At 33.3% G+C, this 23,055-nt stretch overlaps 4 protein-coding genes across 5 annotated transcripts; 2 read left to right on the top strand and 2 right to left on the bottom strand.

Annotated features, from left to right (window-relative positions):
- Positions 1 to 486: 486 nt before the first annotated feature.
- LOC123696320 (gustatory and pheromone receptor 32a-like) lies at positions 487 to 5,814 on the bottom strand (the record flags this gene model as incomplete). The annotated part of the gene is made up of 4 exons (XM_045642427.1): positions 487 to 546; positions 842 to 931; positions 1,048 to 1,116; positions 4,831 to 5,814. Coding segments are annotated over 4 exons (1,203 nt in total), but the record flags the coding sequence as incomplete, so codon positions are not given.
- Positions 5,815 to 6,515: 701 nt separating this feature from the next.
- Positions 6,516 to 9,768, top strand: LOC123696316 (malate dehydrogenase, mitochondrial-like). The gene is made up of 8 exons (XM_045642421.1): positions 6,516 to 6,701; positions 7,333 to 7,496; positions 7,584 to 7,691; positions 7,880 to 8,143; positions 8,279 to 8,497; positions 8,610 to 8,735; positions 9,109 to 9,255; positions 9,348 to 9,768. The coding sequence occupies exons 1-8, from the start codon at positions 6,539 to 6,541 to the stop codon at positions 9,546 to 9,548; spliced, it is 1,392 nt and encodes a 463-aa protein (XP_045498377.1). The 5' UTR covers positions 6,516 to 6,538; the 3' UTR covers positions 9,549 to 9,768.
- A 1,909-nt stretch (positions 9,769 to 11,677) lies between these two features.
- LOC123696478 lies at positions 11,678 to 20,593 on the bottom strand. Of its 2 annotated transcripts, XM_045642655.1 has the most exons (6): positions 20,531 to 20,593; positions 13,235 to 13,429; positions 13,030 to 13,116; positions 12,826 to 12,941; positions 12,497 to 12,667; positions 11,678 to 12,143 (listed from the first exon to the last, which is right to left on the bottom strand). In XM_045642655.1, exons 2-6 carry the CDS (start codon positions 13,392 to 13,394, stop codon positions 11,985 to 11,987), a joined length of 693 nt encoding a protein of 230 aa, XP_045498611.1. In that variant the 5' UTR covers positions 13,395 to 13,429; positions 20,531 to 20,593; the 3' UTR covers positions 11,678 to 11,984. The 2 variants fall into 2 exon arrangements, with proteins under 2 accessions (XP_045498611.1, XP_045498612.1); XM_045642656.1 differs by lacking the exon at positions 20,531 to 20,593 and having other exon boundaries at positions 12,826 to 12,929; positions 13,235 to 13,475.
- On the top strand, positions 13,844 to 16,514 carry LOC123696161. Its single transcript, XM_045642214.1, has 5 exons — positions 13,844 to 14,042; positions 14,123 to 14,247; positions 14,343 to 14,400; positions 14,584 to 16,221; positions 16,299 to 16,514. The coding sequence occupies exons 1-5, from the start codon at positions 13,919 to 13,921 to the stop codon at positions 16,418 to 16,420; spliced, it is 2,067 nt and encodes a 688-aa protein (XP_045498170.1). The 5' UTR covers positions 13,844 to 13,918; the 3' UTR covers positions 16,421 to 16,514.
- Positions 20,594 to 23,055: the final 2,462 nt, after the last annotated feature.

Raw genomic sequence — 23,055 nt, 5'->3', positions numbered from 1 at the left:
TGCCAACAAACCAACTTCTCTAGAGCATTTAAAAGAAAATATCCAGCACGAAATGGCAGCCATCACTGTGTCTACCTGCCGAGCTGTCATAAATACTGTAATTTTAGTGTTCGATTAAATGAGTGCCGTGAACGCAGTGGAGTGCATTTAGACGATATTATTTTTAAGAAATAAATTCCCATATTATGCGCTTTAATAATTAATAAACATTTTTTCAATACACCGCTTACTTTTTTTTATTCATCCACAAAATATAAACTTTCTTTTGAGACACCCTGTATAATGTAATAATAGAAGTTAATAATCCATGAACTAGCCATGAACTAGCAACAGAATTCATAACTCAGCTTCGGATTGCTCCGTTGATTGGTTGATCAGTGGTTTAAACCAGCTGATTCATTTAAATTTACCAAGAAATGTTCCTTTATGTTTCCACTTCCGTTCTAATGCTGGACGCACGCCGCGCTGGTACCTACCAATATCTCACTAATGACGACTGTCAAATTGTACTAAAATAATTAAATACATTGTTGCAGAGGCGAAAATCTGAAAGAAATTTTATTTTTAAGATTCATATTTCCGCACACTTAAAATTTTATCAATCTAAGTTACACCTTCAAATAAAACAAAAGTAGATTGAAAAATTATGCTGTATGCTAAGGCTGTATGCAGTAGAGTATAATTTAGACATTACACTGTCGGGTATCGGGTACTTTTATGATCGGTCGGTCGGTATATAAATTCTACCGCATTTGAAATCCTTAATAGATAGTCAATACATACTTCTATTAGGTCGAGGATAAGTTTTAATTAAGTAGTAATAATAAAATGTGTAGCTTACATTAAATAAAAGGGTGGCATCTATAGGAAAGAAACCGTATAAGTCGATTTCTACAGACTTATATTTAAGAAGTGTTGAAAAATGTTGAACCTGAAATTAATAATACTTTGTAGTTACATAACTATGTAGTTTTTTTAAAAGCGTTTACAATTTATATATTTTTGCATTGCTAAATAAAAAAATATTAAAATATCAATAGTCTGTACCTCCATAAGCCACCGTAAATCTTTGTTTTCTGTGGGAATACAATGTAAAAACTGCCCGGTTTTTATCGCCTGCAAGTAGAACATAAAATAAATGAATTTTATAACATAAATTATATTACAGCTCGGAGCAATTAACAAGCCTAATTGCTCCGAGCTAAGGCTCCGAGTATTACAGCATCAAATAACAATATTTATAACTTTTATATATTAAATCCATACTAATATTATAAATGCGAAAGTAACTCTGTCTGTCTGTCTGTTACTCAATCACGCCTAAACTACTGAACCGATTTTCATGAAATTTGCTATGGAGATATTTTGATACCCGAGAAAGGACATAGGCTACTTTTAATCCCATTGGAACGGGAACTATGCGGGTTTTTCTTTGACTGCGCGGGCGAAGCCGCGGGCGGACACCTAGTTAGTAATAAAGCCTTTATTAACTCCGCATAACTACTAAACCTATATTTATACATATATTACATAATAGGTAAAAAGTTATATAAATAGATACCTATGTTATTGCATTATAATATAGATTATATTATATGTAGATATCTAGGTAGTAGTTACCTATGTGAAAAAATGTGGAAAAATCTGCAAACATTGATTGTAAAGTTATACAGACGCTCCGATTCGGTTGGTGCCAACCAAGTGCCAACCATATTGGAACCGACTTAGCAACCATTCCAACATTGCTACAGATTGTCCGACGGTTGGCCTTCCAGCTGTCAGATGACTTTGCTATTACTTTAGTACCTACTTGCTCTTAGTTCATTGAAATGTTACATTTTTTGGCTTAACCTTGCATTTTTTAGAGGACGCAATTTTATTTTTTGGATGTGTAGGGGGGTTCAATGTGAAGCTAAAACCAAGTTTGTGGGGTCGCCACCCTTGTCCCACGGCCGCCATCTTGAAAATAGTGTCACAATAACAATTCGAAAACTTGATGTGCGTAAGGGAGCAGGACCAGATGGAATACCACCCCTCTTTATAAAAAAATGTTGCAAGGAATTGGCGATTCCATTAACGATCATGTTTAATCAATCCCTGAAGACTGGTACATTTCCTAGGGTATGGAAAACGGCTCACATAATACCTATTTTAAAGTCTGATGACAAATCGAGCTGTGAGAATTACCGACCGATTAGCATACTATCTTGCCTGGCTAAATTATTTGAAGCAGTAGTCTACGATACACTGTATTTTCATCTCCTTCCCTTGATTTCTCCGAATCAACACGGATTTATAAGACAACGCTCGACAACTACAAATCTCCTGACTTACCACTCATATTTATGTTCTGCCTTTGAAAAAAGACAACAAGTGGACGCCATCTATACCGATTTTTCCAAAGCTTTCGATAGAGTAAACCACATAATACTTTGTAATAAACTAAGTGCTTGGGGAATACATGGTAATTTACTCAGATGGATTACTTCCTACCTGTCCAACCGTAGTCAGCTTGTTGCTCTTAATGGCTCATTATCCTCACCTGTTCTAATACCTTCTGGCGTCCCGCAAGGGTCCCATCTCGGACCCTTACTCTTTATCGTATTTATCAATGACCTCATCGACAACTTAAAATGCCCATCTCTTATGTATGCTGACGACTTAAAGTTATTCTCCACTGTGGCCAATATTCAAGATGCTTATATACTACAAAATGACCTAGATTCTATAGCGAAATGGTGTGAACTTAACCAAATGACCCTGAACGTTAATAAATGTGCTGTTATAAGCTTTACGCGAAAGTTTAACAAATTAAATTTTAATTACAGTTTTAGAAGTCAGGTTCTTCCTCGTGTTTCCGTCATTAAAGATCTCGGTGTTTACTTTGACGATAAATTGTCTTTTAGAAGTCATTTCGATGATATTATCAATAGAAGCTCTCGTCTCCTTGGGTTTATCTCAAGGATCACGAAGGGTTTTAAAACACCATCTAGTCTTTTACACTTATTTGAAACCCTGATTCGTTCAATCCTAGAATTTAACTGTGTCATATGGTCACCGCACTATACAATTCACATCAAACGCATTGAACGACTTCAGAAGCGTTGCTTAAGGCTGGTTTCTCTTCGTTACAACATCGGTCGAAGTGGATCTAGCTACGAAAGTCTTCTTGAGAAATTTAATCTTGTCTCGTTGGAAAAGCGTCGACAGAGGCTAGAACTCATAACACTCCATAAAATCGTTTACTCATCTATCCATTCTCCGTCACTACTGTCAACTGTTAATTTTAATGCTTCATTTCGCTTCCGGACTAACAAAACTTTTTCTTTACCTTTAACCAGGAATAATACCTCTTTTTATAACCCCATATCTCGTTTCTGCCGTTTGTACAATGACTTATCCACAAGATTCCCCGATTTTGATATATTTGATCATCGAATAAACATATTCAAAGAACATGTCTGTCGAATCGTGAAATGATGTCCTAGTTTTGTTGTAATGTATTGTGTAATGTAACCATTATTTTTATTGTCTTTCTTTCATACATGTAATATTGAATTATCGAATTTTTAAATATGAATTTATTGTAATACGCTTTAGATAACTTTAAACTGTATCCCATTTTAGTATTGTAATTGTACACATTTTGTTGGGCTGCGATCTGCTCGTAAAATTGATGTGGCGCCTATGGACCCGGCAAGATCGTGGCCTGTTGTGTGTATTAAATTGAATAAATAAATGAATAAATAAATATATGTATAACGTATAGCTAAGAGTACCTACTGAAAAATAGTTATGCGGATTTCGGAGCGCTTTAAAACCTTAGCTATTGACTTTATGAAAAAATGTTGTATGTAAAAGTTGTTCCTCGAAAAAAAATCTACAAAAATGGTCTGATATCATTTCTTCGTAAAATGATAAAAAAAGTTTTATTGAAAAATATAAATATCTCTATTATCTGAACATTTTCACTTATAACTTTTTATTTATAGTTCTACGACAAAAAGTAGCTGGACCAAAATTGTAGAAAATTTAATTTGCAACAAATAATGTCAACAATTTTTTTTTATCAGATAAACAGTTTAAGAGATATATCGTATAAACCATATCTTCCGCTATTTTCAAGATGGCGGCCGTGGGACAAAGGTGGCGACCCCACAAACTTGGTGATAGCTTCACACTAACCCCCTCTACACATCAAAAAAATAAAATTGCGTCCTCTAAGAAATGCAACCCCAAATGTAACTTTTCAATGGACTATCTGTGTTTGCTATAAAGTAGTGAACAGGCGTCTTGCCTCATGCTACCGGTATTATCGAAAAATGCTAAAATAGCGTTATAAGATGTGCGCATATTGTCCAACTTATTTTTCAATTTTTTAAAGTAACCGCACTGTCAATTTTTTTTTTAACTTCTAGCCTAATCAAATACGCGTAATCTTTGTCACATAAGTCCCACAAACAGGGAAAGTCTTTATAAAGTTCAAGTAACTTTATTATTATGTCACGTTCGGCTAAACAAAAAACAATAAAATAAACAAACAAAACAAACAAAAAATATAAACAATTACCATGATAAAAAGGCTTGATTGCGGTTGACTATTGATAGCACGAGGGAAGCTCAAATAAATTGTCTTTCTATTTCTGGAATTTAGCACTCAAAATATTAGGTATAAACAGACACGCAACAAACTTAATTAGGTAAATGTGTGTAATGCTATAATAATAATATTCACTGATTTTATATGAAAATAAACTCTATCACAGACGAAGCCGTTGAAGCATCTTCGTAAGTCGTATTTTTTGTTTGGAATATATTATAGGTACGTACCTCAAGTTTCAGAGCACTACCAGAGTAGGCTAGAGAAAACAATTTTATAAGTTGATAAGAAATCCAGGAAAAGCAATTAAATAGTTCATGCAGAGTTAAGTCTCTATCAACAACTATTCCATGATATAATATATGCGCCTCGCTAACCAAAGCATGAAAACTCTGCATTATTGAAACCAACATTGGACCTTCGAACGTTTTATTAATATCAATTTTCATATCGAACACTCTCATGTATACTAATTCCATTTGTCTTAGCGTCATCTTTTTCACTTTTGGTTTTACTTCATAAAATGTTGAATCCTTCGAATGTTCCTCATTATCCGTAAATTTACAATGCGCGTTGATATTTCTTAAAATGGCAGTTACTGTTATGACCAACATGGTATACAGTGCGTGTAAAATAAATTGTATTGTTTGTGGTATATTAAACGTAAATATCACTAATAGCCTCTTCCACGCTCCTTCCTTTCTTGATAAATTTATACTTAACTGGGCAATTATAGTTAGGCATATGCCTATAAGCGTTAAATTTCTCTTTAGATACAAGTCTTCTAAAATGAGTCGTGATTTCTTTGAAGATGGTATTCTTTTCCATGTTGAGACTATCATATTTAAAATGCGAACGTATCTGGCACGATTTATAAAAGCACAAACATAAGCTATGGTACAGAACAAATCAAAATTCGTAAACTCCAGAATGTAATTTAACTGCGTTGTTACTTCGTTATTGAATTGGGGTTTTTCTGCAGAAAATAGCACATCACGAACGTGAAAGAATCCAAATAAAATCAAAATCAACATTACAGTAAAACTGCATAACGAATTTAAATATATGGATTTTGGTATGACTGTAAAAATTTGTTTCGATTTAGAAAATTTTACGCTGTGTGGTGTCAAGCCGACCAGAGAAGCTATTAGAAATATTGGCTTATTTATGTCTTCAATCTTTACATCTCTGCTATATATAATTTTCGCAAAGATTTTATTTTGCCTAAACAAAAACATTTCTATTCTGCCCTGATATTTTTTTATCTAAGTAAAGTAAGTAGTAAAGTTTATCCGTCCACTGTTCACTAGTTTATAACGTTTATTCCATTTTTATCCATATATATTCATATAAAACCTATAATTATAACATGATTATGAAAATATAATGTTTCTTGTTCAAATGTTATCACTTTGTTATCATGACTCTACTTTGCGTGATATACAACAAATATGTACGAGTGGTGGTTTCAAATCGTTTAAGTATATGATGATCATCTAACAGATTATTTTGGAACTACATAATAAACCTACTTAAAACCTTTTAATAAATATTAAATGATGTATATATAGGTAACGTAGAAATGAATATGTATTTGTAACTACTTAGATCATGGTGAAAATAAATAATCCTGTCCCTTATTTGTCACGAATATCTAATTATAATTAAAATCAGCACACAGACAATTTTTTACAATTTATAATAAAAAACGGCTATTACCCCAAATAGCAGAAAGTAAGAAATTTACCGGGAAATTGTAATGTAATTTAAAGAGAATAAATTATAATCAGAAGACCTTCTTGCTCCTTCTTGACACTTAAATTTCTGTCTTCAAAGATAAATATGTTCTTTCAAAAATTTGGCAATTCCGTTGAAATGTATAAATAAACAAAATTTCATTGATAAAAATTGTAAAATAAATAAAATCTACAAAAAAAAATGTTTTTCAAATTTATTACAAGTGCAGGCATTTTCACAGCTCAACAGTCTCTACGGTTCAAAAATTATCGTATAAATAATGCATTGAAATACATTCCTAAAAGAAGTTACAGCAGCCCTGCTGGTATGAAAGTTACTATTTGTGGTGCTGCCGGATGTACTGGTAATATTATTGCTATCAGCCTATCAATTAGATATATTTTTATCATAAATATTGTACAAATTAACAGCCCGGAAGGAATCAATATGCTGGCTCGGGGATCCAAGCTTTTTAGTTTATATAATTCCATGTTCAGTTACAATTTTTTAGTTTTTAACCGACTTCAAAAAAAAGGAGGAGGTTATCCATTCGGCCGGTATGTTTTTTTTTTATGTATGTACACCGACTACTCTGAGGTTTCTGAACTGATTTACGTGATTCTTTTTTTGTTCGATGCGGAATGGTGTCGAATTGGTCCCATAAAAATTTTATTCGGATAGGCCCAGTAGTTTTTATTTTATGAGCATTTTTGTCTGTATTTGTAAATGTTGCAAGTGCAAGTTTGAAGTCGGTTGTTTTTAACGCAGTTATCACTTGTTAATAGTAGATCAATGATTTTATAACACACACTTTTTTTTTATTCTCAAAACATTTAATCAGCTTGTTATATCAAAGAATTACGTGCTAGTACTGTACGTATTAATGGAAACGAACTAAAACGAACGAAACTGATAACAAATAAAATGAGCATTTGTTTTCTAATTATTTATCCTTTAACATTTCTTATCTATGATGCTCCTTTCAATATTTCTAGGTGAACCATTGGCTTTACTTCTAAAACAATGCCCTTTACTGGATGAAATAGCGCTCCACGATGTTTGTGCGACTTGCGGATACGGCATGGAACTCAGCCACGTTGATACTAAATGTAAAGTGTCCTCTTATTCTGGAGCTCACATGTTGTGTGATGCTCTAAAGGTTCTGGAAACATTTTATAGTTTTTTTACGTAGTATTTCTTACGTATGCTTCAAAGCTAAGTAATTGTTTTTTAATTATTTTAAAAGGGTGCTCGTGTTGTGGTCATAGTTGCAAGGCAGGATGCGGACACTTTTGAAAATAATGCTCCAATATTGACAGAAATCACTCTACAAATTTGTAATACTTGTCCTGACGTATGTACATATTTTTATTGAGTGTTTAAAAACAATTATAGGTATAATGGGAAATGTAGCCATTAGTTACATTAACATATTATTTTCATATTGGTAAACAATTAGTATTGTTTGATGTCTCCCTAAAATACAGTAGCTTATCTAATTGTTAGTAAGTACTAGATTTTAGTACAAAAATTATTTTTTAGGCATTTACAATAGTAGCGACTGAACCAGTAGAGAGCTTAGTGCCCCTGGTTGGAGAAATACAAAGACTCCGTTCAAAATACAACCCAAGGCGGTTGCTAGGGTGCGTGGAGCTGAACTGTGTCCGAGCCAACACTGTATTGGCTGATTTCCTCCGAGTACCACCGGAGTCTGTCAGAGTGCCCGTCGTGGGAGGAGCCACGGCGCAGACTATGGTCCCTGTGCTGTCTGCTGCTGTTCATCCTTGCAAAATGAGTCAAGAACAGGTTATAAGCTAAAACCATATGTTTGCAAAATACCCTAGCATATTCTGTGCTATTTTTAGTCTTCTTTAAAACCTTTGTAAAGAAGTCTTACTTAAGTTTCCAAGCAGATCTTTATCGAATGCTTAACCTCTTCAGGTTGAATGTGCGACTTCATGTATTATGAGTGGAACTGAAGCTATTTGCGCGGCAAAAGGTTGTTGTACAGCAACAGCATGCTTATCTGGTGCATACGCCGTAGCTAGAACCACAATTAACGTAGTGAAGGGACTTCAAGGAAACCCTAAAGTGATACAGTGCGCTTACGTAGACAGTTTGGGTACTTGTGCACCCAATTGCCAATTTTTTGCAAGTGAGGTAAGTGCGAATAATATGGAAAACAAAATGTTGAGCTACCGTTTTATATTCCTCATTGGGAAAGTTATTAGTGAAGTGCATGTACAAATAAATATATTTTTTTATGTTGCAGGTTGTTTTAGGTCCATCTGGTATAGAAAAGAATCTTGGTATTCCTGAACTGTCTAAATTCGAAAATTGTCTTTTGTGTAACTGTCTACCTTATGTCCGCAACGAAATAGCGCGCGCTATATGGCTGGTAAGATTATTTGTTTTACTTTCGTGTAAACAGAAAGAGAATAATAGTAGCATTCTTATAAATTTGAAAATACAATACAGCACAGTATATTAATATGTCCTTTCGCACGAGAAGAGTGCATTTAGTGGTCCATCAATTTCAACTCGTAAAACAAGTAAATCTGTTATCTTTTGATGTAGGTTTCAAATCCATTTTTTCTTAAATGTAATTGTCTCAACTCTCAACAAGCTATTGACCTTGTCAACCTTTTAACAAAATTTGATATCCTTCTATGGATAAAGCGAACCCCTTTTGTATTTCAACTATATACCTCACTTGACCGAAATCAATTCTTATTTATCTCCTCATCTAACAATTCCCATCTTTTCCTCAGGTATACACAATGTGCCAGCAATGCTGCTGCGGCACGTGCATAGCGCACCCGGGCACGTGCTACACGCCGCCCATCGTGCCATGCGTGCCGCCTGTAAATTGGACCTGCGATTGCCCTGATGCTTGCCGCGACGAGTATCTTGCTTCGGTGTGTGAGAATTGAATACTTTTATGTACTTACATATAAAAGAAAACTATCTGAACATATCCTACACATGTTTCTATCATCTAAATTCACAGATATGCCGCGAAATGACATGCCAGTGTGGCAGCCGGGAGCTCTGCTGGCGTCCCCGCGAGGCCGAGTTCGACGCAAAGCGCGCCACCAACCTCACGCACCAGATGCCGCTTAAGAGCCCCGCGTGTTCCCTCCGAACTGTCCCGAGAAGTGTCCTCATTGAACAACAGATGAGGAAGCAGGCTTCGAAACCGCGTGTGTAACTAGAGAAAATACTGCAAACTTTCTAGAAGAATGCAATGTCTATTGTGCTTATTTTTTTAAGATGTAAAATTGTGCTTTTGATTTGTAGTTTCCAGAACCTTTTGTAACCCCCTTTTGTCTTAAGCTCAGTTGAATTTTCTTCATTTCACAAAATATGATTTTTACTTATTTTTGTCAAACGCAATAAATATAAAGTCTTATATTAAGATCGAGAGTAATATAAGCAATCTCAATATTTCTTTTTTTTTTATTTCCAGAATACATTTTGTAAATTAAAACAAATTTTGAATAAGACGTTTTTTATTTACCTATTATAAAAACACAATAACAATTTTTATAATATACGTATACATAATAAATTTAGAAAAATTAAAAATTAAATGCCTTTTTAATTTGTCTGTGAACACTGCTTATTTTTTCTTTCAATGACCATGACCAAATAAGATTATTGCCGCGATCACACTGTAAAATTATAAAAATGAAAAACGTAAGTCTTGATTTCTTGACGAATTAATTTATCCTAATATTATAAAGCTGAAGAGTTTGTTTGTTTGTATGTTTGTTTGTTTGTTTAAACGTGCTAATCTCGGGAACTACTGGTCCGATTTGAAAAATTCTTTCGGTGTTAGATAGCCCATTTAGCGAGGAAGGTTATAGGCTATATTATATCATCACGCAACGGCCAACAGGAGTGGAGCTACGGGGGTGAAACCGCGCGGAGCAGCTAGTCTTGAATATAAGTAAGTACATTAAGTGTATTATATACATAGAGGCTAGAACATTAATATAAAATACTTTACCTCTCCATTTACACCTCCGTCATCATTCATTTCCCGTTTTAATTGAGTTTTAGATTTACTGCTTAAACTTTTCTATAACATTCCAGATATTTCAATTTTTTAGTTAAATCTCAAAATACATTAAAAGCTAAAAGTAAGTGGGTATACTTACTCTTGAAACATTAATATTGATTCCCGACGAACGCACTGTCGTTATGGATTTCTAAAATAAAATTTCGAGTTGTATTGGGATTCTTACCTACTAGGATAAAATAATATGATATTTTTTTGGTATTTCTTAAGAATATAAGTAAGAACATATCCATTACATATTAAAAATGTTACCCTTGGCACATGTATAGTAATTCCCGTTGGCCCTTCAAAGGGCAAACCAGGCCTGAAACATGGTCCAACAGATGGCCGTCTTTCCAAAATCCAGGCTTCGCTTTTTGCTCCAATTTCCTATGAACATTACATAAGTAGCCGTGTAAGTACCTACTATAAAAAAATTCATACATACTTAGTTAAATACCTACACATATCTAATTTTACAATAATATATTAAAATATTATACCAGAGAGGAATCTTCTATTCCTTGGCAAGCCTCATCTTTCCATGTTATTTCTTTCTTCTTTGCGTTCTGGCAACAAATAAAATAAAAAAAGTTTTCTTATACCTTACTTATACCTACTAGGTATACGCACTATAACGCATAAGAATTCGAAAAGTCATGAACTAAATGTATGTAATGGATAATTTTCCAGCTATTCCATCATTTATGAAAATGAATCTGTTACTCATAAGAAAAGATGGTTAATTAACAATATATAGGAAGTGGAAATACTTAATATAACTTTTTGAATTATTTTAGTACTTAATTCTGCTTTCCAACTGCTTCTTCTAAGTGACAAATTAAACATCTGATACTTCGATTAAAAATCTAGTAGCAAACCACGTGTGGATATCGATTTACTTTTTTCTTTTTCCTTTTTAAGATCAGTTTCATAAATAATAATGTACAACTTGTTATATCCTATGCTCGAAATTCATGAACTTAATAGGTACTTAGTTACGTAATTCCGAATCGAATGGTCTCATCAGTTTTAGAAGCTTAATAATCTACACTGAACTCATATTGATTGATTGATTACCTGAACTGGATTAAATATTTTATAGTAGGTACATAACTCAAAATATTTATTTTAATATAAAAAAAAAACAAGTCAGAATCAGAACAAGTTGAATTTGTTTATAGAAGTAGAAAGAAAGAATCTGCCTGATTTAATTACGCTCGATGACAATTATAGCTCACTAGGTGTAGGTAGCTTTATTATAAGAAAAAGGTATTAACAAATAAAATAACACTTTTATTAGTAATTTTATGTACACACCAAGCTAAGTATAGGTACTCACAAGTTAATATTTTTTCAATATTTTTAGCTGGCCATCCCCGATTGTTGTCCCCGTGCCAACCCTACTTGTTTATTTCTAGATTCCAGGATACATCGAGAATACATAGATGGAAACACGCCACAATAAGCTTAACAAGTTCTTAGTTTGTTCTGTTGTAGAGGTACTAGCAATCGAAAATGGCCAGCTAATGTGACATTAGAGTACGCGAGAGCATCGCAGACGTAGTGTCATTGGGTGAAGTTCTATATTCCTTGACCGAAAGCTCGGCCGGATGATATATTTTCTTCGGACGGAGCTTCGTAGGGTACACCGCAACAGAAAAACTGACGCACGACGCGAGAGACGCGCGACGCCCGCGATTCACTGCGCGGCAGCCCGCCTGCTTCTTCGTCATCGTCTGACTATAAAAATGATAAAAAAGTTATTTTAAATTTTACACACTAACATCCACTCAAGTTGTGAATTGTGAGTAAAAAAGTAAGTGAATTTCTAGAGCTTCCTAACATTAGGTAGAACAATAAATGCACATATTAATTATTAAGAGGCAAAAAATAAGTACCTACCTAATAAGTTTATGATTTATGTTACCTTTAAATTTACCGGTATTTCATTAAAAATAATTTTAATATGGATTGACAGTGTATTACGATTAAAAAATCATCACGATGTGAAGCAACTACAACTGCGGGCTGCCACGCAGGGATTTCAATAGTATAACCTATCGCTTATAATTTAATAGTAATACAATACACACCCAATTTGAATGTTTCTTCGTGGGTTCAACAGTCCGACCCTCAGAAATTTCCTCCGTAATGCTATCAGTATCTTCTTTCTGAGCTGCTTCTTTTTCAGTTGTAAACTCCGCTTCAGAAATGGTTTCCACATCTTGTGGTATTGGTTGTGTGGGCGGTGTGATTGAACCCTTCTGAAATCACCGTGATAAACCATACTTTAGGCCAAAGGAATTCCTCGCATATGAACGTGAATCAAAAGCAATTAGGCTGTCATTATTATACTCATAATTTAACGTTTAACTTTAAAAGCGTGACAAAAATCCATAACAAATACACTATTCATTTATACCTTCGTGTCGACTTCCATAGGTGCTAAAACAATTGATTCGGGTGAAGAATTCCGTTTTTTGGGACTTGAAGATAGCTTTTTTGCAACGTTTTGCTTGTTCATATCTGGAGGTATCACTATAATAAGTGGAAAAATTTGTAGGAAAATGATATCAATGAATGAAAAATATTTAACATCATACAGGGATATTTTCCATTATCTTACCACGCTTATAATCTTTATGTTCTTTATCTTCCGATATTTCACTAGCGGTACTACCTTGAGTTAGAATTTTCAACTCTTCAGCAACAGCTGTTAAAAAAGAAAGTAATGTTTGATTAAGGACAAAGTGATCCACAACAAAGGTAGTAATGTCAAAAAACGTCACCAATTGTATGTGATAAAAGACAATAGGTGCTTTTAATATTACATTGAACTGCCGGAGCCCTTATATGTTTATGATGAGGTTCAGTATCATCTTGAAGATCTGTAGGACGGTATGGAGCCTTGAGACGATTGTTAGGCGTTTGATCTACTATCACAGCGGGGGAACCACCACCACTGCCACTTTTTTTCTCTTGATCAGACATCTTCTAAAGAAGCTCAAGCATCCATATGTCAATATCTACAAATCACTCAATATTTTTATCAACAATTTTTTGAAAAGTACAAATGGCTGAAACGTCACGCTTTGCAATTTTGACAACTATATTTCTTGTTTTTCATATCTTCTATTTTCGAAATGGTTTTGTATACAGTACTGTTATAGCGATACTTAATTAATATTTTCGTTATACCAATCTTGTGACAAACTTGAAAATTTTTAACTGTGTATAAGTAAACGTGCTATAAGTATTAGTTTAAGCGATGTTGTAAATGAAACTTAAGCTATCCCGTTAATCATTCTCCTTTTGTATGAAGTTCTAGTTATAATTTCAGGTTCAAAGAAGAAAGCTGTCTCTGTCAAATTTTACGTCTTTCAAATATGATATGAATAATTTTTAAATTAATTTTTAACTACGAACAAAATTTTTGTAAATATTTTATCATAATATCTAAATATTGGGTAATATTACATTATTAACTATGCTTGCGAGAAAGAAAATGGGATGTGATGGAAAATAATCAGTGTCCATCTAAAAAGAAGTTGTTTATTCCCGAAGAAAAGCATATTATTCAAGAAGTTGATTACGATTCCGTAGGTTCAAGCCGAACTCCAAAGAAACAACTCTTTTTAGGTATTTGAATAATCTGATATACATAATTTAAAAATTTATCAGAAAACCCTCAAGTATACTGATTTTTTATATTTTCCTAGAAATTTTGCAAAAGTGTTCAACATTCCGGAATTCATCACAGAAAGTTTTAGTGTCCATAAAACCGAAAGCTCCCGCAATTAAAACTTTATATATCGCAGAAAAGACCAGATTTCAATCTAAGAAGGTTGGTCCATCGATAATAAATTATGTAAATAATATTTAGTAATTTCTTAGCGAATTATATCATTAAGTTAAAAATATTTCATTGATTTTTTTCAGCGATCGGCTAAATCAGGCTCCCGTTTAGCTATTGGTGATCATTCCTCGTTTACAAGCCGTAAGTAAAAACTTAAATCAAACGTAAATTGCTCTTTCCCTTTGCTTCATATAATATGTTCAATTACTTTCTCGTTTCTATAGTAGGTACTTTTATCAGAATATTTGGCGAGCTTGTTGTAGTTTGAGACACATTGTTTTGTAATTAAATAATATAAGTTATACTGCTTTCATTTGATTGTAGATTACAGCGAAGAAGATTATACTGTATCAAATTCTGTTCCATGTAGCCCTGAATTAGAAAAACACATTAACAAATCGACGACAAATATACAAGAAAGTTCCCTCGCTATATCAACATGTGTAACCACTAGTACTTCAAGAGATGATAAGATATATAACACAAGAAAAAGATCATCAGAAACATGCTACTTGTATACATATCCCCATATGACAATCAACACTCCTAAGCTCGATACAGTTACGGAAAATTCTAAAAATAATTCAAATAAAGCAGATATAGGCACTTTTATTGCCACACATACATCTTCTGATTGCACAATTTCTCCTTCCATTACCGATATAAAAAATATATATCAAAGATTGGATAACCTTGAAAAGAAAATATTAAAACAAGAGATGGTAATTAGAACACTCGACAATAATGCCCAGTTATCTTCATCAGATGATGAAATAAACAATGAGAAATCAAAATCATTCTCTTGCACTGGACAACCGGGATGCAGTTATGTTGAATACAGCCATATTCCAGAAACTTCAGCATTTCAACGATACGCCCAACAACCAGCTCCACTCTCGCCCAGTAAAGCTACAACGATTCAAAAAGAACATAATTCAGAACAATATGGTCGGGACTTCACCCTTTACGATGGAATCACTGCACGAGGAAGACGACAATGTGCTTCCGTACCTTGTAAACGGGATGATATCCCTAAAATGGCAGCTGAGAGAGTTCATAGAATTCGACATAAACTTAACCCTGTACGTGACTACAGACTTATGGACACAGTTCATTACCTCGCACAAGGAGAATTCGCTCCTCGGGATGATGGTATTAAGCTAACACCTTCAAGAGAAGCAGTATTAAGTGATATTATTTGGGAAGATGTATGTCGCACTCATTGGCCAAATACTAGACTTGGACGTAGAATAGCTCACCCAGAAAGATATGGCACACGATCTGATTTACAAAGGCTCATAGACAGTTTATTAAGAGAGCGTGTTGCTCACGTGGAACGTAGACGACGGCGGCACTATAGAATTGTAAAATTAAATAATCGTCACGAAAACTGCCGACCTGCAGTTGGTAAAACTGGAGATATAATTGTGGCTAGTAACAAAAATAGACGTGAAAATGAAGAAAGGGATGCTGCTGCTACCAGTGATCATGAAACTGCTAGAGCTGTAATGACAGAGCGTAGATTTGAAGAGCGCAGTTCACGTAGAGATCATAAGAGCCACGATCGCTTAATGTATCAGGATACCAGATCACATCGCCCTCATAATCAAGATGATTGTACGCCTGGTCCAAGCTATGCTGCACGATCCAGCAATAAACACTCGACATGTTGTTACAGGAGCTCTAGCCCGACGAATAGAAAAAACGCATTACAAGTGAATCATGAACATAGTAATCGGCAAACTAGCGGTAGCAGCATTATAATGAGTAAAGTGCGACCAAAACATCCCAGGCTTGTGGTAAAGAAAAGTTCTGGTCGTCGAAAATATCAATCCAAAGAACCGAACTTAGAACATTATATTTTACTGCCAACATTGGTGATTCGCACACCGTCGAACATGAAACGACAAAAAAGATTTAATGAATTATATCACAAAATATTAAATGGACAACTGAAAAACGGTACATAAGTAGTATACTTTTTTTTCTTATTTTAATATTGCTTTTGTAACACAGTAATAAAGAAATCTATTTTGTAGATCAACCAGATTCTAAGTCGCAAGATGCAAGTCGTCGTAGTTTGAGCCTAAACAAGAAAGATATCGGCCTCAATATTAACATCACCCTATCGGAAAGCGAAGAAAAATTACATAACAAGTAGAAACCACAGTTAAGATTTTTCATACTATTTTCCTTAATTGACAATATTTAAACATTGTTATCTAAAGGCAATAAACAGATTTGTTAGCATCGTATTGCAATTTAATCATTACTGTGTTACCCTTAAAACTCTTGTTTGTACAATACAGATATCTACTATCTTTAAATAATAATATTTTTTAGTTTTTGAACTACGTACTTGTTTAAAACACACTTATAAAGCTAATTAAAGCGATAGTTACGAAAATACTAAAATTAATTATGAAATAATTACTTAAAAACTTCCGGTTTGATAGCACATCGCTTTACACTCATTAATAATCACGTCAGCAATTCACTGGAAAGGCATAAATTTCGTGAAAATGTGCTATATCATGAACAGTGGTCACGAAAAGTTTTAAATTAACACCTTCCACTCTATTTTATTAATATCTGTAATTAATATGTTACTGATGATTATAAAGAATGAGATTTTGAACTTACACATCCCTATCTTAATATATTCTCGTTAACTTAGCAGTGTGTATTATTTGCCTCGTCTTCATCAAGGAAAACAAACAATCTAATCGTACTTAGATTGTATTTATTATTTTTTGTGTACCTATTTAATACTGCGAAATATCATCATTCATCATAAATAATGGAAATTGTAATCATATACATTATGAATGCTATGAAACTTAATAACACAAAAGTCGATAGTTAAGTAGATAACAAAATATTCATTTTTTAACCGACTTCAAAAAAAAGGAGGAGGTTATCAATTCGGCCGGTATATTTTTTTTTTCAGCAATAAGTATGGTCACCAAAATTGGTGGGTTGCCAGATGGCGAACGACCTGCACCGACCGTGTAGATAAGTATTATTATTTTAAATCCATCAACTTATTGTATTAACAGAAATTAAAATATGACTTAGAACATTTTTTTTTTCTCATCTTATTGATCTATTAATTAAACCGTTTTCTAAACTTAGGTTGCTGACTGTACGTTCCAATTGTTATTCTAAAAAAAACATGTTCATAAAGCTCTTATTAATGGTGTAGGTATGCTCTGAAACTTGGAAGAATAAATACGAGCAGTTTTTCTCAACTTTGCATCAAGACGAACATGTGAATAGATTACTGTAATAAACTTTTGGATCAGAAATACTTGTAAAAATTGTTTTTAACATTTTCTTCAATAAGAAATGTTGATAACTTTCGGAAAGTCGGTCGACGTATAGACTACGGGTAGTGTCAGTGGAACACATCTGTAAATATTTGTTAAGGAGCAATTGTATTACACGCTACCTTGTTTACGGTTAACTTAAAAATTCGATGAGCACAGGCATAACTATAAAATGTAGCCTGTAGGTAGTTAGTTCAGTCATTTATAGATAACTTATGACATTGATACTATTGCAATTGGTCATTCAGGCTTTTTTGAAAAATTAAAACAAGAAAACAGTTACATTATTATGTGGACAAATGATTACCTAATAGTATATAATTCGTATACCACGTTGTTATTATTGATCGAAGTGAACAACTAATGATTTATGAAGTTCCCTGTTTGACATTTCAATTACTTACTATTATCTTATATCATAAAAATTATATCTATAATCAAGTCGTGAGAAGTACTTTTAGGTTCAGAATGTATTTTATATATTCTTAACTAGCTTACCATCCGCGGCTTCGCCCGCTTTGTCTAAAACCTAATAAATGATATACTAAAACCTTCCTCTTGAATCACTCTATCTATTAAAAAAAACCGCATCAAAATCCGTTGCCTACTTTTAAAGATTACCTAGGCATACAAAGGGACATAGGGACATGGGGCCAGAGAAACCGACTTTGTTTTATACTATGTAGTGATTTTGAAATATGAAACCTAAAGATGGATAGCGTGAAAAAAACTTTGCTGGAGCGACAGGGGAAGAAAAATGGACTTTACGTTCATTATAATCCTCCAAAGTGTAAGTATGTATATTAAATTTACTTGTATTAAAATAAGTTTAAGTCTTTTTCAGCTTTTGTATGAATGTTGTAAACAAATTATGTATTTGAATAATATTCTTCATAATAGATACCTATGTAAAAAATAATTTGCAACCTGTATTAATTATTATACTACTCTTTGATTTGCAAGAACGTAGAAAAGGTAGAAAAGAGATACGTTAGATATATAAAAGGTTCTGAGTAAAATAAATAGAGGATTTCACAACGAGTAAACAATTCGCGTTTACGTGTCTACCGTCATACAATACACAATTCGGAAATGAGCACCATGACGTAAAAATCATTTATTATAAATTAATACAATTATTATCAATATTAGATCTCACCATATAAATTATGTACCCTAATTATGCTATGTAAAGAGTAAATTTTAAAAATAAATAGTTAGCTGTTATCTTCATCATAAGTATTTTACATGTAGGCACTGGTTATCGTAGTATGATATTCTAACAATAAACCGTAATAATACCTACATGCACCGTGCTTATGAAAAGTAATCGATACGGGCCATAATGACCCGCAGTTACAGATAAAATGCTAGAAGGGTTCACGTAGATATTTATGGCTTATTGAACATAGGCAACCTTGAATGATTGTAGCTTTCGCTTCTTATAAGATAATGAACTAGGAAATGTGTAATAAGTGATATGTATCTTTACCTAATTTATTAAATTCCACCATACAGTTTGATAAAAAGTCTAATTGTATTTCGATTTTCGGTACATCCAATTATCCTGAAATACACTGAATATCTTTTATCATATTTTGTATGTATCTATACGTTAGGTGCACTTATAATCTAAATAAAAACCTATTTATTACTAAGAAATATAAATAGAAGTACGGTCGATAATTAATTACATTATAAGCACCCAGTATTTCTTTCAGTCGCTGTACAATACTAGCGTAACAAAATAATTTATGTACAGATTATTCAAAGCAATCATGACAAAATGAATGTGAATGTGAACGTGACCTTAGTATGGCGTCGCGTGGAAAGCATTTTTTGCAATACACGAGCTTTATACAATGCTTATTATAACGGTCACGGCGCAGCGCACGCTGAATGCTATTATAAATCACAGCTAATTTCATTAAAAGGCTTTAATAGATTAAATTAACAATCTTCTTGAAATTAGGCAACAGTAGAGTGTAGGTACCTAGGTTATAATCACGTTATAATGCATAACTGATATTTTATACCCATGAAAAATAATAAGGTACCTATGTTCATTTTACGTACAATGTCTAACAAAGTATTTATTACGAATGGCGGCCTGTGTTAAATATTGATAACAGTTTAGTAGCCTGTAGGCTGTTCACCCGAATCCTCCTACGACCTAGAAACATGTCAACGGCTGTCTAGCTATCATGTTTAACAAAGTATGGGTTTTACAGCGTTGTAGTTGTAAACTATCCATTATGTAGGCACAAACAAATGCCATAACGGAAAAAGTAATTTAGTTTTCTGTCCAGTTCTTTCATTAGCTGTATTTATTTAAATTTATATTTGCTTAGAATTTTTATACCATTAGGGTCCCATAATCATAAGGATTAGATATTATTTTATAAAAATAGGCTCTACAAAAACCTCTACAATTTGTCACATTGCGAACAAAACGATTAAACGGTTAAAAATAATTCGAATCGAAGAAACACTAGTGGGTCATAGAATTAGCATAAATATTCACGCAAATCCCTAGTTTGGACGATTCGACATGAAACCACTACGCAATTCACAAAAGATGCATTATGTAACAGGGAGGTCAAGCAGTCGCGATAGCACACCCCGCTGTTAAAATATAAATCGTGTAATCTAGCTTTCTGTAATCTGACCAACGAGAACATGCTATACACCACAGGGTGACACTAACATGGCCGATATTCTAATATTTATATTGTTCTTTGCATGAAACTAGACATGAATGTTACTATTCGTTACGTTAGCCCGTATTAGTAGAGCTTCAGCTCACGGATTTTCCTTTGTTTTTCTGCAAAAGATACAATTATCATTTCAATAAAATTCATTTAAATAGTTTAAAGTTAAACCATTGCAATTTAGCCTATCTCAATAAAACAGAAAGGAATAAATAGAAATTACATACATACCAATTCCCAACTAAGACTTAAAAGCTCTATCTCATTTCTGTTTGCCTCTTATATTGGTTAAAGTCTTAGGTTAAAGTCAACATTTTAAGCCAAAAAATATATTTATAACATAAGAATTATGTAATTACACCTCTTAATTTTAAATTCTTCAGTTAGGTACATAAGATGTTAAAATTATATGAAATAAAACTGAAAGGTGTTTGCGTGAGAGAGCACTCCGTAAATAATCGGTACATCGCTTTTATATCGGCTGGAGACGATTGGTGTGCTGTTTATAAAGCTTAGTGACCGCTTACTTTGACATTTGCTTTCTTTTCCACTGCTGCATTATTCTTTTTAATATTGGCTAATTTAAATTTTAAATTCAGTGCGCTCATTGAATTTGTTGGAGACCGGTGCTTTTGGTGGTACAGGAACTCATTAAATTAAATTAATTTGAAAGAGGAAAGTTTTCTGGTGACGTGCTTATTTTCATAAAGATTTATGCCCATTTAGCATAATTTAGCAATCAATCTACTGAATGCCAAATATCTAGCTAAATTATCTTTAAATATCATCTTATAATGTGACGTTAAAAATAATAATATGAGAAAATATTTTGAAGCTAATTGGTGATTGGAAATTGTATTATTATTTCAACATAAAGCTATTTTATCCAATTGTTAGATAATATTTAATATTTCTGAAAATTACAATTACTTATCATTCAGAAACAGAGAACCGATTACAAATGTTTTACCGCTATAATAAGCAAAATGTGCGTATTTTTTATCTATTTCAAACTTTTAAGTGATTGGTGTTACACCAGCGGCTGACATACGTAAATGGGTGCGTGTTGGATCAGAAGACAAGCTGGAACGTGCAGTACTCCGAGGGCAGGGGCACCGCCTGCTCTCGGAGGCGGACACTTTGCCTTTATCCCGGTATATCCTCAATCTGATTGCCAAGTGCCAAGCGCTACATGCCGCTGTCGAGACGGGATCTTTGCTTGAACTTCAGGTAAATTAGCTTCTTATGTAAAAGCGTATTTTATCTCAAACTTTTCGAAGTAAAACTTCTTTAGGCGCTTTGAGAGAAAATTTCTAGGTCGCGTCATTTCAATGCCGTCAGATCATGGAGTAAGACGACGATTTTGATTTTCAGTATCTTTTTTAAGTATCTTTATTTACAGTAAATTCACTGATAAATATTAAACTATTAGATATTTAAAAATTAATAATATATAAAACCTTTTTGATAATTTTCTATTGTCATACTAGTAAAAACTGGCCATCATATATATATCTCGATGGGCCATCAAGACACGTTGCCAAAAATTAAAAAACATTCTATTTTCAAAATAAACCGCGAACAGAAAAAAATGCGCAATACCTATTGCCTATTGAGTAGGTGTAATAAGGTGTAATAATATATGAGTTTTAAAATTGAACTAGTAAAACTTTTAACTAAGGATTTCATTAGGTATCATCACAATTATTATATTTTTTAAATTTAGGAGCTTCTGATCTCTGAATATAATCGGCAAAAGTTATCAACGTGTTGCGATGAAGCTGGCGTGGGCTTACTGCACAAAGCCGTGTTTTACAACTACATGGATATTGTTGAATGGCTGGTCAAATTTTTTCCACAACTTGTGCATCAGAGAGATTCAGTGAGTATAAAATTTACATACTTATTAAAAAATAACAACTATCCATTTTAACTTTTCTTTGTTTCGGTTATACTCACGTATTACTTTTTTACTAAAAGCGAATTGAATTTTAAATCGAAGCTCTTTGTATGACATCTTCGAAACTTCGGTTTATGATGTTCGTTTCAATTAATGCGGTAATAGTTCAACGTTTGTTGTACATAGTATGTACCTATGCACTAGCTTTCTGTCTGTAACTTCGTCCGCTTTGTTTGAAACTTGTACTAACTACTAAAATATATCCTTTAAAAAAACTGCATCAAAATCCATTAAGTAATTTTTAATATCTAAGCGTACATATTAGTAGAGCTTTTATAGTATGTATGTAATGATGCAGTCACTATCATCTTGGTATGTAAGGTTGATAGAGTAACATTTAAATTTTATTGCATTAGATTGTAATGATTTTGATCTGTATAGCATGATTAAAGACTTGTTAAACTGATTATAAAAGCATTGGTAATTTTCTGGGATCGATTAGATCGTAGTCTAGGAGACTTAACTAATTAATCTCATTCTGAAAACATCACGTCGAAATAGAATAGAGTTTAGATTTTATAATATTGAAAGCTTTACGTATACCGGACGCACGTCCAACACTTACAAAATATAATGTCAAGCTTATCAGCAAAATCGAACTAATCTTCTATCAGGTAGGCAAACCATACGGTCGAACCCAATTTCTTAAAAATCGCTAGAGAATGAAAAGATAAAAAGCTCAGCAGAAAGCTCCAAAGAACCTAGCTCTAGGGTTCCTTTAAAAAAATCGAGAACAAGCTTAGGGGATGGGTTTATCTCAACCGGTATTAGGAAGGTCGCACCGCCCTCCACTACA

The sequence above is a fragment of the Colias croceus genome, chromosome 12 (assembly GCF_905220415.1).
Source record: "Colias croceus chromosome 12, ilColCroc2.1".
Lineage (NCBI taxonomy): Eukaryota > Metazoa > Arthropoda > Insecta > Lepidoptera > Pieridae > Colias > Colias croceus.
The sequence above is the reverse complement of the archived record's forward strand: the minus strand, read 5'-3'. Positions and strand labels throughout refer to the sequence as shown.

What these genes read in the sequence shown, in the direction of transcription:
- LOC123696316 (XM_045642421.1), top strand. Translation starts at nt 6,539, where the DNA reads ATGTTTTTCAAATTTATTACAAGTGCAGGCATTTTCACAGCTCAACAG. An exon ending in GCCAATTTTTTGCAAGTGAG is followed by an intron (nt 8,498 to 8,609) that starts GTAAGTGCGAAT and finishes TTTATGTTGCAG; the next exon opens with GTTGTTTTAGGTCCATCTGG. An exon ending in TAGCGCGCGCTATATGGCTG is followed by an intron (nt 8,736 to 9,108) that starts GTAAGATTATTT and finishes TCTTTTCCTCAG; the next exon opens with GTATACACAATGTGCCAGCA.
- LOC123696478 (XM_045642655.1), bottom strand. Translation starts at nt 13,394, where the DNA reads ATGTCTGATCAAGAGAAAAAAAGTGGCAGTGGTGGTGGTTCCCCCGCT. An exon ending in AAGGGCTCCGGCAGTTCAAT is followed by an intron (nt 13,117 to 13,234) that starts GTAATATTAAAA and finishes CTTTTTTAACAG; the next exon opens with CTGTTGCTGAAGAGTTGAAA. An exon ending in CGAAGAAACATTCAAATTGG is followed by an intron (nt 12,144 to 12,496) that starts GTGTGTATTGTA and finishes TCATTTTTATAG; the next exon opens with TCAGACGATGACGAAGAAGC.
- LOC123696161 (XM_045642214.1), top strand. Translation starts at nt 13,919, where the DNA reads ATGGAAAATAATCAGTGTCCATCTAAAAAGAAGTTGTTTATTCCCGAA. An exon ending in AAAGAAACAACTCTTTTTAG is followed by an intron (nt 14,043 to 14,122) that starts GTATTTGAATAA and finishes ATATTTTCCTAG; the next exon opens with AAATTTTGCAAAAGTGTTCA. An exon ending in AAATGGACAACTGAAAAACG is followed by an intron (nt 16,222 to 16,298) that starts GTACATAAGTAG and finishes TCTATTTTGTAG; the next exon opens with ATCAACCAGATTCTAAGTCG.